Source organism: Mobula birostris, chromosome 11 (genome assembly GCF_030028105.1).
Source record: "Mobula birostris isolate sMobBir1 chromosome 11, sMobBir1.hap1, whole genome shotgun sequence".
NCBI classification, from domain to species: domain Eukaryota; kingdom Metazoa; phylum Chordata; class Chondrichthyes; order Myliobatiformes; family Myliobatidae; genus Mobula; species Mobula birostris.
In genome coordinates this window covers 11319280-11335459 of record NC_092380.1, presented here as the reverse complement: position 1 = coordinate 11335459, position 16180 = coordinate 11319280, and the positions used below count along the sequence as shown (strand labels likewise).

Here is a 16180-nt window from a genome sequence, read left to right as displayed (position 1 = left end):
GGCACTGTCTACGCCACCCCGAGCTACCTGCCAGCCTAGTCATCATATGGGAGCCCAAGCATGGGAGGATGAACCCTGGGCGCCCTCCCAAGACTATGGTCAACACGCTCCTAGAAGACAGCGGTGCGGCTAATGTAGATGAACTGAACACACTGATGAGGGAGAGGGAGAAGTGGAGAGTCCGTCATCGTGCCCAACGCCGGCCCCCTAGGCCTGAGTCGATGAAGTAGTAGCCCTAGGGTGATTGACATGATAATGGACCCTGCTCCTGTACGGTAGCGTAGTCTGCCCTGGGGCAAATGTTTGGATTTTATTTATTTAGCGATATCGTGCAAGGACAGGCTGTTCTGGCCCTTTGAGACGCATCGCGCGGCTACCCACCGATTCAACCCTAGCCAAATCACAGGACAATTTACAATGAACAATTAACCTACGAACCGTAGTCTTTGGACTGTGGGAGGAAACCGGAGCACCCGGAGGAAACCTGCGCGCGCATGGGAAGGAACAGATAAACTTGCTTGCAGAGGATGCTGGAATTGAACGCCGACCACAGGCGCCCTGAGCTGTAATAGCTTCGCGCTAACCGCCTTGCTACCGTTTCTGTTCTATATCCAGCCTGTTCACTGCTCCGCTGCCTGCCCCCTGGCTCCACGCGGGTTTGACGTGAAATATGCAGCTTTTAACCCTCACAGTGCCAGCTCCTCGCCCGCCCCCCCACACCAGCTCAGTCAATAATCCCCACACAAACCGTCGTCTTCTCTGGATCCGATCACTCTGATTTTCCACTCGCCGCCCTCTTTGGAACCTGAAAGCAAAACCAGTATTTGAACATAAAATGCGAAGAGTGTGTGGAAAGTTCAGTTTTAAAGTGCGCCTGTGTTCCCAGTCATATTCAAACACTGCGTCCCTACTGATCTGACTCAGAGGGGGTGGAATTGTCCAGCTTTTTACCAGGTTACTACTAACTGAACCCCAGAGACTCTGGGGCGAGTGGGTCTCCTACGCCTTGATCTGAGATGCCTGGCTGCCAAGTTGGTGTCCTCCCAATGCATTAAGTTTTCTGGTCAACTCACAGACACGAGAAAGTCTGCAGAAGCTGGAAGCCCAAAGCAACAAACACCCACAAAATGCTGGAGAAACTCAGCAGGTCAGGCAGCATCAATGGAAAAGAGTAGACTGGCAACAATTCGGGCCGAGACCCTTCTCGATAAGTTTCAAGGACGTTTTGGGAACTAGAATCAGGTCGGCTTGGAGGAGGACAAATCCCGACTCCAGCTCGTGGAAGGGAGTACAGGAATTAGATGCTGATACCCTGGGATTTCTGAATAGCCGATAGCGGATTATCAGATTTTCTGTACGTAGAATGAACAGGAGTAAACGTGTGCTGATATTTAAGTTTCATTCAAGTCTCCTTCCTGTCGGTCACCATAAACCAAAGGGGGATCTGGCCTTAGTTTTTGTATCCTCAAGGTTGTTATAGCTGGGGATGGTAATGGGGGCAATCTCCCATTGCCTATTAAATCCTCCCAATGGCTTGCACCTCAAATAGTCTCTGACAACTAAGTCCAGCTCCTGGCCTTTGCATGTGGCTTAGCAGAACAGTTTCTACTGACTGGAGAAGGGGCAAAGGCAGGTTTCTGGTGCCTTAAAGCCAGTCGCTTCCAGCAGTTGGGGCTCATCAGCCGTGGTTGCAAGCCCATCTAGGAGAAGTAAAAACTTTGATCTGAAACCCCTGCTGCCTTGAGGTTATATCCACTGATGGGGGAGGCTTCAGGAGTAAACACCGAGGAAAAATCCGGAGCTGGAGCCCCTACGGCTGTCCTATGTTGAGTTCAACACCGACTGGCAACCCCTGCGACGCCGCTGGTACCAAACTGTATCAGTCCCTGCCGTTCCTTTGGATTCATCAGCTGCGTGGAGAGGGGGAGCATGCCGCATGGGCCCTGGCTTGCGTAGACAGCTGGGATGCAACATCCGTGGTTAACCCTGATTAACAGAGGGCCTACACAGAGGCATTGGTGGCAAGTGTAGGGTGGTTCTGCCGAGCCTGTATAAAACTCTAGCATGGCAGCTTCTGGCCAACGTCAGACACTTCACCTTAGCAAGACCATGTAGGACTTGTGGAGGGTACAGGAACAAGGATCTGGAATGGTTCCTGGGACAAAGGGTAAAGGTAGAAGGTCAGCCCAGAGAGAATGGGGTTGCTCTCCTTGGGGAGGTATTGGATAGAACATACCTAGATCATAACACTTTCTTTGGGGCAAACTGAAGGAAGCTGATCCTGGTAGCGGAAGATCCAAAGAGCAGGGGACACAGCTTCAAAATGGTGTGCAAAGATAGAAGGCATGTTTGTGGACCTCTGTTTGTACAGATCGTAGTTTTGATCTGAGCGTGTCTGTCAATTAGTGCCCCGAACGAGGGATTGGGTTTGGGAACTGAGATAGAATAACATGCAGAGCTGTGGGTAACGGGATGGGGGTTGCTCTGTTAGAGCTGGCACAGACCTGATTGGTCAATTCTATGATTCTATGTTCTTACATGTTGGCGTGTGGCCAAGTGGTTAAGGCGTCGGTCTAGTAATCTGAAGGTCACTAGTTCGAGCCTCAGCTGAGGCAGCGTGTTGTGTCCTTGAGCAAGGCACTTAACCGCACATTGCCCTGCGACGACACCGGTGCCAAGCTGTATCGGCCCCTGCCCTTCCCTTGGATAACATCGGTGTCATGGAGAGGGGAGACTTGCAGCATGGGCAACTGCCGGTCTTCCATACAACCTTGCCCAGGCCTGCGCCCTGGAGACCTTCCAAGGCACAAATCCACGGTCTCATGAGACTAACGGATGCCTATATACGTTCTTATATATCATTCTTACTTGTATTTTGTACATCTTCTTCGCTGTTACATCGGTCTACCATTCAGTGTGGGAGTGAACGTCATAGTCTATTTTTCACCTGTGTTGCTGCTTTGCATTGTGAATCTCTTTCCTAAATCTTTCTAAATCTCATTCAATTTTTAGTTTTGCAAGAGCCCATGGCCTCCAGCTACCTCCCTACCTCCACTACCCCCTCAGTTCCTTCAGCACTGGGGGGTTCTTCCCTCGACCGGGTCTCCCCTAAACCAATTCCTTCTGCTTTGTATCTGGCCTTCCAGTCCCCGTTCTGTTGCTGGTATCCATGGATTGGATGTCACGTACATAAAGAGCTTGTTAATCCCCACTGACCCAGTCTATCCCATTGGTGGTGGGGAAACTGCTAGAGTCAGTTATCAAAGATGTGATAACAGCACATTTGGAAAGTGGTGAAATCTTCAGACAAAGTCAGCATGGATTTGTGAAAGGAAAATCATGTCTGACGAATCTCAGAATTTTTTGAGGATGTAACTAGTAGAGTGGATAAGGGAGAACCAGTGGATGTGGTATATTTGGATTTTCAAAAGGCTTTTGACAAGGTCCCACACAGAAGATTAGTGTGCAAACTTAAAGCACACGGTATTGGGGGTAAGGTATTGATGTGGATAGAGAATTGGTTGGCAGACAGGAAGCAAAGAGTGGGAATAAACAGGACCTTTTCAGAATGGCAGGCGGTGACTAGTGGGGTACCGCAAGGCTCAGTGCTGGGACTCCAGTTGTTTACAATATATATTAATGACTTGGATGAGGGAATTAAATGCAGCATCTCCAAGTTTGCGGATGACATGAAGTTGGGCGGCAGTGTTAGCTGTGAGGAGTATGCTAAGAGGATGCAGGGTGACTTGGATAGGTTAGGTAAGTGAGCAAATTCATGGCAGACTCAATTTAATGTGGATAAATGTGAAGTTATCCACTTTGGTGGCAAAAACAGGAAAACAGATTATTATCTGAATGGTGGCCAACTAGGAAAAGGGGAGGTGCAACGAGACCTGGGTGTCATTATACACCAGTTATTGAAAGTGGGCATGCAGGTACAGCAGGCGGTGAAAAAGGCGAATGGTATGCTGGCATTTACAGCAAGAGGATTCGAGTACAGGAGCAGGGAGGTACTACTGCAGTTGTACAAGGCCTGGTGAGACCACACCTGGAGTATTGTGTGCAGTTTTGGTCCCCTAATCTGAGGAAAGACATCCTTACCATAGAGGGAGTACAAAGAAGGTTCACCAGATTGATTCCTGGGATGGCAGGACTTTCATATGATGAAAGACTGGATGAACTAGGCTTATACTTGTTGGAATTTAGAAGATTGAGGGGGGATCTGATTGAAACATATAAAATCCTAAAGGGATTGGACAGGCTAGATGCAGGAAGATTGTTCCCGATGTTGGGGAAGTCCAGAACGAGGAGTCACAGTTTGAGGATAAAGGGGAAGCCTTTTAGGACCGAGATTAGGAGAAACTTCTTCACACAGAGAGTGGTGAATCTGTGGAATTCTCTGCCACTGGAAACAGTTGAGGCCAGTTCATTGGCTATGTTTAAGAGGGAGTTAGATGTGGCCCTTGTGGCTAAAGGGATCAGGGGGTATGGAGGGAAGGCTGGTGCAGGGTTCTGAGTTGGATGATCAGCCATGATCATACTGAATGGCAGTGCAGGCTCGAAGGGCCGAATGACCTACTCCTGCACCTATTTTCTATGTTTCTATGTTTTTATGTTCCCCCATACAGAGAGATCCACAAACCATCATCTCCTCCTGATCGGAAGTCTTTGACTTTCTTTTCGATGCCCTCTTTGGAATCTGCAAAGAGAAAAGAGTTTTTGGTTAGAAAATGGAAAATGAGCGTGGAAGGTTCCCAGTGACACATGTGTAAGGGGTTTCTTCTTTTATGTTACTACGTAGGCTAATTAAAATGATTTCTTTGTTATGTTATAATTGAAATGGCTTCTTTGTTATGTTAACTGCTGAGGAAGTCCTCCCGCTAGCAGTTTGTTTGGATTATGTTATTGATAAGAGGATGTTACGAACCAATTGGGATAGATGTTATTCTTTCTGTGTGTCTATAAGTTATTGTGATGCATGGGTTTTTGGGCAGAAGGCGCGAGAGAGAGAGAAGGAGGATGGACAAGGTGCTGTGAGTCAGCTAATGGGGTCGGACCCCAATCAGGAGTCCGAGATCCACGGTGTTCAGCGAGGAGAGGAGACGGAGACGGACTCGTGTAGAGTGTCTGGTCGACCATCGTTGTTAGTCCCAGGCCACAGGTTGAGGTGGTCCGAGGGGATCGCAGGATGAAGAAGGAGGGTCCTGAACTCCAACTGTTTTGTGCACGAAGAGATTGAACTTTGATAAGCGTGGCGCTTTTTATTTTCCTTTTATATTTTATTCTCTATTAATAATAGTTCCAGTAATATCTATAAACTGTAACTCATTTAACCGCATCTGGTGTATTGTCTGTTATTTGGGCGGGGTGGGGTACATCACACAGCATCCACACAAACTAATTACCCTGTTTGGCGGGGCCGAGGCTGTTTCCCTCGACGACAGTGAGCCGAGCGACCCTGAGGCTTGCCGGGGGGGGGTGGGGGGGCTACACATGAATTATGGAAGGACTCTATTATGAATTATCAAAGAGCTTGGCCAACATAGGGGCTGGTCAAACACCTCACCAGGGACAGGACATCAACCCCAATTGCTCCTCCATAATAGACTCCCCGACTGCGCAATCCCCAGAACTGGGGCAGTCCATCAGCTAACTCCCCATACCTAAGCGTCGTGGTGGACTATGGTCCAAATTGTTATTTCTCTTGTAATTTGATCTTCTTTATGCTTGTTTACATGCTTATAATCAGCTGTTTGTCTGTAAACATTCAGTCGATTTTCAATCATCTGCAGCATAGCTGGCTCTGTGCTTTCTTTCTTCCTCTGTGAGCCTTAATCGAGACTGTCTTTGTTGTCTCACCAGCAATTCTTATCAGAGAAGATTTCCTTATAAGACCATAAAACATAGCAGCAGAATTAGGCCATTTGGCCCGTCAAGTCTGCTCTGCCATTTCATCATGGCTGATCCAATTTTCCTCTCAGCCTCAGTCTCCTTCCTTCTCCCCTTATCCCTTCATGCCCTGACCAGTCAAGAATCTATCAACCTCTGCCTTAAATATACATCAAGACTTGGCTTCCACAGTCGCCTGTGGCAAAGAATTCCACAGATTCACCACTCTCTGGTTAAAGGAACTCCTCCTCATCCCCGTTCTAAAAGGACACCCTTCTACTCTGAGGCTGTGTCCTCTGGTCTTGGACTCATCCACTATAGGAAACATCCTTTCCACATCCACTCTATCGGCCACCTTGAACCAGTTTTCAGTATAAAGAGAGGCCACGAGGCAGGTTCTCGGTTAGAGTGAGCTAGTTACGGTTAGAGTGAGCTAGTTACGGTTAGAGTTAGTTCCCAGTTGCTGTGGTTCACTGATATTCCTTTAATGAAATGTTTGTAACCACATGACTTGACTTCCAAAGAGCCATCTGGGCAATATCATCTCCAAATCCAACACTAGCTTTGGGTGGGATTAGAGTCATAGAGCTATACAGTACTGGAAAGGGTCTTTTGCTCATCATATCCATGGCGATCTTTGTGCCTTTATTTGTGAGGGCCTCTGATGGTTGGGGTCTACCATGGTTATTGCGTTCCAGCAAGCCAGGGCAAGTACAATATAAAGATCAAGCTGTTTATTTATTTATTGTGATATAGCGCAGAATAGACCCTTCCTCCCCTCGAGCCGTGCTGCCCGGAAATCCCCAATTTAACCCTGGCCGAATCACGGGACAATTTACAATGACCAATCAACCTACCAACCGGTACGTCTTTGGACTGTGGGAGGAAACCGGGGCGCCCACGTGGTCACTGGGAAAACGTACAAACTCCTTACAGGCAGCGGTGGGAATTGAACCCTGGGCGCTGGCACTGTAAAGCGTTGTGCTGACCACTGCGCTACTGTGCCTATATGCTACTGCCCGTGCAGCAGGCTCCCCCTCTCCGCGCAGCTGATCAATCCAAAGGAACGGCAGAGACCGATACGGTTCTGCACCAGTGGTGTCGCAGGAGTTGCCAGTCAGTGTTGATCTCAACGTAGGACTGCCTTAGAGACTCCAGCTCTGGATTTTTCCCTCGGTGTTTACCCTCGGAGCCTTCCCCATGAGTAGGTATGGCCGCAGGGCAGTGAAGGTTTGAAATCAGAGTTTTCCTTCTCCGAGATGAGCTGCCAACCACAGGTGATGAGACCCATCTGTCTGAAGTGACTGGTTTTAAGGTGCCAGTAAGTCACCTTTGCCCCTTCTCCTGTCAGGAGAAATGGTTCCACCGGGCTTAGTAGCTAAGCCACGCGTGAAGTCCAGGAGCTGGACTTGGTTGTCAGAGGCTGTTTGAGTTGTACGCCATTGGGAGCATTTAATAGGTGGTGGGAGCTTATCCCCACTACCTCCCCTGGCAATGACAACCTTGAGGAACTTGCCTATGTGCTGTGAGGAATATATCCTTCTGATCCCTGTGTCTAAATGCCTCTTGAGCATTATAGCTGTATCTGATTCCACCACAGCCCCGGCAGCATGTCCCAGAGATCAGTGACTCTCTGTTAAGAAGCCATCCTCCCTCAGGTCCACATAAGCCCCTCTCCACTCAACTCCACCCTATGCCTGAGACACAAGAGGTTGCAGGTGCTGGAATCGGGAGCAATGGACAACCTGCTGGAGGGATTCAGCGGGTCGAGCGGCGCCTATCGGGGCAGGGGGAGAGGGATTGTCAACGTTTCAGGCTGAAACTCTGCATCAGGACTGGGCTGCCATCAGGCTCGACCCTCTGAGCTCCTCCAGCAGATTGTTTGTGAAACCTACGTGCGCTTGTTTCTCATATATCACTGGAAAGAGATTCTGATGTTCTACCCCGTCTGTTTCTCATCAATCTGTACTCTTCCATCTTAGCTTTATCAAAACATACGAGAGGCCACAGCCTCAGAAGGTGTTCTTTTAGAACGGAGGTGAGCAGGAATTCCTTTAGCCAGAGAGTGGTGAATCTGTGGAATACGTTGCCACAGGTGGCTGTGGAGGCCAAGTCATTGGATATACTATTTAAGGCAGAGGTTAATAGGTTTTTGACTGGTCAAGGCTTGAAGGGATACAGGGAGAAGGCAGGAGATTGGGGCTGGGAAGGAAAATGAATGAGCCACGATGAAATGGCGGAGCAGACTCGATGGGCCAAATGGCCTCATTCTGCCCCTATATTTTATGGTCTTATGGTCTAATACAGAGAAATGTGTCATTTGTGTCAACGCCCAACAGGATCCGGATCTGCGCCCTGGGCAGCCTGCAAGTGACGCCAACAGAGCATGCCCACAACTCAGTACCCCTAACCCATACGTCTCTGGAATGTGGAGGAAACCAGAGCACCTGGAGGAAACCCTCTCGGTCAAGGGAAAAGGTACAGACTCCTTACAGTGGCAAGAATTGAAACCCAATCGCCGATGGCTGGAACTGTAGTCACGTTGCACTAACCAATTCTTTACCTTGCCAGCCTTAAAATACCACTTAGCCACCTTTTCTACTGAGTAAAATGATCCAAGCCTATCCAAAACTCTTTCCACTCTAGAGAACATTCTGCTAAACCCTCTCTATACCCTATATCAAGCAGGAAGATTGGACAATGTGATCAATGAAATGGAAAGACTAAAGATTATCATGGAAATTAGCGAAGTTCGTTGGATAGGTGCTGGAACATGTCAGATTAGAAATAAAACACTAGTTTATTCTTGTGGAACATCCTATACTAATGGAGTAGGAATTCTTATGAATGAAAACATGGCAAAAAGTGTCTTAGGACATTGGGCAATATCAGAAAGAATGCTCCTTGTTAGATTCAGAGGACAACCATTTGATTTAGCAATTATACAGGTATATGCACCAACAACAGATGGAACAAATGAGAATATAGATAAGTTCCATGAAGAGCTTGAACAAGCAAAGAATGGATGCAAATCTCAAGATATTGTTATTGTCATGGGAGATCTAAATGCTAAAGTAGGACAAGGTGCTGATGGAAATACCATAGGAAAATTTGGACTGGGGAAAGCAATGAAAGAGGCAAGAAATGGGTAGAATAGCGCAAGATGAATAATCAGGTCATTCTGAATACCTACTTTAAAAACCATCCAAGACACTTGAGGACCTGGAAAAGTCCAGGTGATAACACCAGAAATCAAATTTATTACTATCAACCAAAGATTTAGAAACTCAGTGACTCAATGCAAAACATATCCAGGTGCAGACTGTAATAGTGACCATAACCCAGCAGTATGTCATGTAAAAGTAAAACTTTAAAAACTAAAGAAGCAAAAACCTGAACAATCCCTTGACTACTTGCAATTAAGTAAAGAAGAAAACTTAAAACAAAAATTTACAATTTAGGTAAGGAATAGATTTCAAAGTCTAGAAATAGAATCTGTTGAAGATGATAGCAATCCTGTAGAAATGAAATTTAACTCTCTAAAGGATGCCTTGGTAGAATCAGCAAAGTCAGTGATTCCTAAAAGAAAAATGCACAAAAAATAAATGGATGACAGATGAAATCAAAAATCTAATGGAAGAAAGCAAATCCTGTAGAATGTAAGTCCTTAGATAAAAAAGTTAAAAGCTTATGTCAAAAAGCCAAAGAAGAAAGGTTAAACCAGGAATGTGAGCAAATAGAAAGAATCCCTATTACTGATCCAAAAAGGTTACATCAACAAATCAAGGACATCACTGGTAAAAAGCTCCTCTGTTCTTCAGGTGGATGTTTGAAAGCAAAGGACGGTACCATTATCATGAAAAAAGATGAGATTATGAACATACGGACAGAGTATATTCAGGAACTGTTTGAAGACGATCAAGGCAAAAAACCAGAAATTAAGAAAAGCATTGAAAGTCCAAGTATTTTAAAATCTGAAGTTTGTAATGCAATAAATAAGATGAAGAAAGGAAAGGCAGCAAGTCCTGATAAATTAGTAATAGAACAAATTATTGCCCTTGAAGATTATGGAATTGAAAAACTTACTGATTTAATCAATGACATTTATGAGACTGAAATAATACCAGAAGAGATGAAAAAAATCAGTATTTATCACTCTTCCTAAGAAAGGGGGAGAAGTAGAATGTGAATTACATAGGACCATAAGTTTAATGAGTCATATCACCAAGATACTTCTAAGAATTTTGATGACAAGAGCTAAAAGTAAGATACAAGCTGAAATAGGTAAAGAACAATGTGGCTTTGTGAAAGACAAAGGTACAAGAATGCAATATTGATGTTAAGGATACTATCAGAATGAGCTATTCAAGTGCAAAAGGATTTGTTTGTTTGTTTTATCGACTACACAAAAGCATTTGATAAAGTGAAGCACAGTAAGTTATTTGAAATATTACAGAAAACTCTAGATCTGGATTCGAAAGACCTCCGCCTAATCAGAAATCTGTACTGGGAACAAACTGCCGCTGTAAGAATAGATGGAGAAGTGAGTCAGTTTACAAAAATCAGGAGAGACGTTAGACAAGGGTGTGTTTTCTCCCCTGATTTATTTAATGCATACAGTGAAACAATATTACAAAAAATAAGAGACATCTTGGGAATCAAAGTTGGCGGTGAAAACATCAATGATTTCAGATATGCAGATGACACTGTGTTAATTGCAAGTACGGAGGAAGGACTACAAAACTTAATTGATATAATTGTTGAAGAAAGTGCAAAAATGAGTCTATCTATTAATTGCAAAAAGACAGAATGTATGGTGATATCCAAAAAGAAGGAGAATCCTATCTGCAGGCTGAGAATAAATGGGGAAGACATAAAACAAGTAAAGAACTTTTGCTACTTAGGAAGCTGGGTGACATCAGATGGCAGGTGTGACTTGGACATCAAAAGAAGAATAGGGATGGCAAAAGACATCTTTACGAGAATGAAGAGTATACTGACCAATACTAAACTAGGCATGACAACCCGCCTCAGAGTACTGAAATGTTACGTTTATCCAGTTATGTTATATGGCTCAGACTGTTGGACAATATCTAGTAACATGAGGAAATGAATTGAAGCAGCAGAGTTGTGGTTTTTGAGGAGGATGCAAAGAATATCATGGACGAAACGAATATCTAACAAGGATGTCATGAACAGAGCAAACACAAAAAGAGAAATAATGTATGAGATCATGAAAAGGCAATGTAACTTCATTGGACATGCGATTAGGAAAGAGGAGTTAGAATGAACGGTAATTATGGGAAAGATTGAAGGGAAGACAGCAAGAGGAAGACAAAGACAAATGATGATGGAGACAGCAGCCAGAGAACTGGAAATGAATACCAATGAATTGATCCACTTGACCCGAAACAGGAGTGTGTGGGCCATGGCAGTCAAAGCTCAAACTGGGCATGGTACCTGATGATGATGATGATGATGATACTCTCTGCACAAAGAGACTTCGAAATTTTAAATAAATTATTCAATGATATATTTCAAGGAGGGGAGGAGAGAAATGATCACGTGACCAAAAGCAAGGTGACTGATTGGATGAGGTTGTTACCAAGCTCCAACGGGAGGAGGAGGCTTGGGGGAACTGCGTCACTGAGCTGAACAGTCTCACCCCAGAGAGATAGACAGATTGCACAGTCTCAGCTTAGTCAGGCTCAGGGTTCAGATGTACGAGCAAAAAAAACATAAAAAATGGGATCAGGAAAAGGCCATCCGGCCCATCGAGCCTGCTCTGCTATTTAATAAGATCATGGCTGATCTGGCAGTGGGCTCAGCTCCAGCTACCTGGCTTTTCCCCAGAGCCCCTTAATTCCCCTGCTATGGAAGTATCTATCCAACTATGTCTTCAATATGTTAGATAAAGTAGCCGCTACTCCTTCCTTGGGCAGAGAATTCCACAGTTTCAACAGTCTCTGGGAAAAGCAGTTTCTCCTCATCTCTCTCCTGAATCTATTCCCTTGACTCTCGAGATTATGTCCCCAAGTTCTAGTCTGATTTATTAGTTGATACAACTTTCCTGCCTCTATTGTATCTATCCCTTTCAAAACATTTGTATAAGAACTCCTCTCATTCTTCAGAATTCCAGCAAGTGTAGTCCCAGGCAACTCAGTCCCTCCTCAGAGGTTAACCCCCCTCACCTCCGTAATCAACCTCGCGGTTCTCCACTAAACCATTTCCACAGCCAGTATATCTTTGCTCTAGTAAGGAGACCAGAGATGCACGCAGTACTCCAGGTGTGTCCTCACCAGTACCCTGAACAGTTGCGGCATAACCTCCCTGCTCTTAAGTTCGACCGCTCCAGCATTGAAAACCAACTTCAAATGGTATGCTGGATATTCATGTGGACGGGTCAGATTCTTTCTTATCAGGAAGGTCCTAGCCTGTCCATAAAGTGAACCCCGTCTCGCCTATCACAGGGCAGAAATAGGCATCCTGCTGGGGCGGAGATATCAGCCTATTCTCTACACCTGAACGCTACCCAGCCCCAACCAACTCAGGAGATCAGTGAATTCAGACAGAGTTGGAAGCACAGTTCATCACTTCAACCTTGATGCTGCCAGTGAACTAGAGAGCAGACAAGGTGCACGAGCCAAGGCTCGTCATTAAGGAGATGCTCCGCTGCTCCGCAGGTTCCAGCATGTGGCATTCTGGCTTTCTGGGATCACCCTCCTATTTTCCAGCACCCCCCCCCCCAACCCCCACTGCTACTCAATATAACACCAGCACGACAAGGACCCATCTGGTATCAAAACTGTATGATATTGTTGGAGGAACACGGCAACTGACATAGACTATAGAACAATACAGCCCTTCGGCCAACAGTGTTGTGCCAAAATTTTAATCTGCTCTTGAGATCAATCTAGCCCTTCCTTCCTACATATCATCCATGTGCCCATCTAAGCATTTCGTTAATGTCCTAATGTATCTGCCTCTACCACCGCCCCTGGCAGGGTGTCCTATACACCCACCACTCCCTGTGTAAACATCATCTGTGTGACACCCCAGACCTCCGTCTCCCAGGGGTCCGACATTGAGGAAGGGAGGTGCACTGAACAGTGCAACGGTGAGTGGATACATTGACCGTCACTGGGACCCTCCTCAGAGTGGGGTGGGGGAATGAGAGCAGAACATTACTTTCGGGAGGGAGGGGAGTGACCAGAAGCTTCACGTTGCAGCTTTATCAGTTGCGGCAGATGAACAGCCAAATGCAACACAGGATTTATTAGGAACCTGCTGCCTCACTGGCTGGGTCACTGCCAACTCAGTTAGCAGTGCCAGGAGATACTGGAGCACCTTGCACAAGGGCAGGTCAAAGGCATGCCAGTAAGGACTTGCACTCTCTCTTGACTATGTCTCTGTCTCTCTCTTTTGCCAACCTGTCTATTTATCTGTCTGTCTCCCTCTCCTACCTCCATCTGTCCTTCTCTCTCTCTCTCTCTGCTCATCTCACTTGTCACCATCTGCTCTTCTCTCTCTCTGTCTTTCAGTCTGTCTGGCTCTGTCTCTCTATATCTTATCCTCCCCTCTGCCTCCGTGTAACAACGCCGAAAAGGAAACTGCAACATGGACAAAACGCAGACAGAAAGATATTAGAGCTGTCAGTCTCTATTCGTCTCTTACTTCCTCTTGCCCTGTCCAATTCTACCTCCCTCTCTCTTTTACTCAGTGTCTATCTCTGTCTTGTACTGTCTGACTCTCTATCACTATTCCTCATTTACCCTCCCTCTGTATATACTGTATTCAGTGGCCACTTTATAAGTACCTCCTGTACCTAACAAACTGGCCTCTGAGTGTACGTTTGTGGTCTTCTGCTGCTGTAGCCCGTCCACTTCAAGGTTCAATGTGTTGTGCATTCAGAGATGCTCTTCTGCACACCCCTGTTGCTATTTGAGTTACTGTCACCTTCCCATCAGCTTGAACCAGTCTGGCCATTCTCCTCTGACCTCTCTCATTAACAAGGCATTTTCACCAACAGAACTGCCCTTCACTGAATATTTTTTTGTAGTTTTTCTCACCATTTTCTGTAAACTCTAGAGACTGCTGTGCGTGAAAATCTCAGAAGATCAGCAGTTTCTGAGATACTCAAACCACCCCATCTGGCACCGACAATCATTCCACAGTCAAAGTCACTTCCCCATTCTGATGTTTGGTCTGAACAACAACCGAACCTCTTGATCTTGTCTGCATGCTTTTATGCATTGAGTTGCTACCAAATGATTGACTAATAAGATATTTGCATTTGTGAGCAGGTGTACAGGAGTACCTAATAAAGTGGCTACTCAGTGTGTCAGGAAAATGTTTTCAGAAATTGTGTGTGTGTGTGTGTGTGTGTGTGTGTGTGTGTGTGTGTGTGTGTGTGTGTGTAGATTTGCAAATTGACTCCTTCCACTTGTTCAGGTCCAGCACTACACGAGCCTTCCAAACCCACCGAGAAAAGCCCTGTAAGTGGCAGAATGGGACTTTTCTGCTCGCTGTTACAGGGAACGAATAGACTGATCAAGGAATCTTCTAATTACATTTAAATTGCAAATATACCAACCTCCAGTAGCAATTAGTCCTCAGTTATTGGCAGTAATAGCAAAAATATTCAGATAGAAATCTTAAATCAGAATAGAATCGCAACAGGACACCGTGAAAGTTGTAGGAAGTAATGATACTGACCGTTTCTTTCATTACAGTTTCTGTTGATCACTGCAAAAGACAGAGAAATACCGTGTCACAATGACGCTTCCAGTGAGATCGATCGATAACGACCAGTATCAACAGACCAATTTACCATGGAGGGATTTTCAGAATCTTTCTGACTGTTTCTGGGTGTTTCTTGCCTTGTCTTTCCTCACCCTCTGCCCCATTATTTGAACGTGAGTGGAGAACGGGGAGGTCTCCGCGTCCGTACAGTGATGCTTGTGCCTTGCAGCATCTCCAGCACATCTGCAGTACCCACTGACTCGGGCTTCTTGCAACCAGACGCTCCTGCCCTATTGCCTTTGGCTGGCGATCCATCCGATCTTGCTGTGGGTAAGATCGAGGATGGCACCCCTCCCCGGAACCCTTCTACAGACGCCCCTCCGACTGGGTAACGTTTGGGAAGAAATTCGAGGAGGTTTAAACCTCTCCCCGTGCCAGAGATCCTCACACTCCCTCCCCTCCCCAAGGGCTGCGGTGAAAATATGTGGCAGAGGTTTCCGGGTTCCAGTGACGGATCACGGGGTCGCTGCAAGGGTCGGTTGGGTTGCCGCAGCCTTGTGTAGTCATAAGGTCGCCGAATCAACGCAGGGTCATCGTCAGGTAGTTACAAGGACTCACAACCATTGCAGGGATGGTGTAAGATCCCAATGTCACCGCAGGTGGTCACAAGGTCACGCCTGGGGTTTGCCGTAAGGCGCTTCCACCCCAGGCGGACCCGCAGGACGGCCGGGGTGCCGTGAGGGAGGGCAGGGGAAATGCGCCGCAGCCCCACGAGAACGGAGCGCAGGTTGCTGCTGCAGCGGGCAGGGTGGGGAGCGCCTGGCTGCGAGAGAGCTCTGCCCGCTCAGCGCTGCAGGAGCTGAGCACCTCATCTTAAACCCGTCTTTGCAAATGCGCAGCTGGGATTTTTTCCCCTGAGAGTGCGAGGAAGCCCGGATGAATTAAGCGAATGATCCTACATCACGAAATGACTGCGCACTGAAAATCTTCCTTGGATTTTGCGTCTCCCAGGTAGGGGTAAGGTGCGAGTTAAATCCTTCCATGCTACAGATCTTTAATGCGGTGCTAACCGGACCGGGTTAACTCCTCTGCTCCGAGGAGACAGCCTACCTCCGCAGTAGGTATGAACCACCAGTCCGAGGAGAGCGAACAGCAGCAGGCTTCTCATTTCCGCGCGTCCTTGCAGCAGGGAGGATGCAGTGAGCCGGAGACCGGGAATGCAGTGATCTGCAAGGGCAGGCCTGGCTTTTTATACCGTTCCTGCTGACTGTCGGAGTGAGTCATGTGATAACTGTGGCTTCTACCATCTGCTCACAGGATGGACCAGAGGTAACCACAGCTTCCAAAACCGACCCCCCGCCCCCCACCTCCACCTGCCCGCTGATTCACAATCCTGACAGGACAAGCCATCGCGGGTCACAATGTATAGGGAGAGTGTGTGTGTTTGTGTGTGCGCGGTGATGCAGACAAGTTATTCCACCTCCCTGAGCTAATTCCGGGCAGATGTGGCCACGCTAGGTTTGCAGTCTATTTACATTCTCAAATGAAG

General features: G+C 46.6%; 1 protein-coding gene across 1 annotated transcript in view; it reads right to left on the bottom strand.

Moving 5' to 3' along the window:
• Nucleotides 1–15877, bottom strand: part of LOC140205367 (uncharacterized) — a 126540-nt gene extending 110663 nt beyond the window's left edge. Inside the window, exons 1-4 of the mRNA XM_072272961.1 lie at nucleotides 15742–15877; nucleotides 14605–14634; nucleotides 4643–4699; nucleotides 749–805 (exon numbers count right to left, since the gene is read on the bottom strand). Of these exons, the coding sequence (XP_072129062.1) occupies nucleotides 749–805; nucleotides 4643–4699; nucleotides 14605–14634; nucleotides 15742–15799 (202 nt within the window). The 5' untranslated portion in view covers nucleotides 15800–15877. The remainder of the gene's footprint in view (nucleotides 1–748; nucleotides 806–4642; nucleotides 4700–14604; nucleotides 14635–15741) is intronic.
• Between the last annotated feature and the right edge of the window lie 303 nt (nucleotides 15878–16180).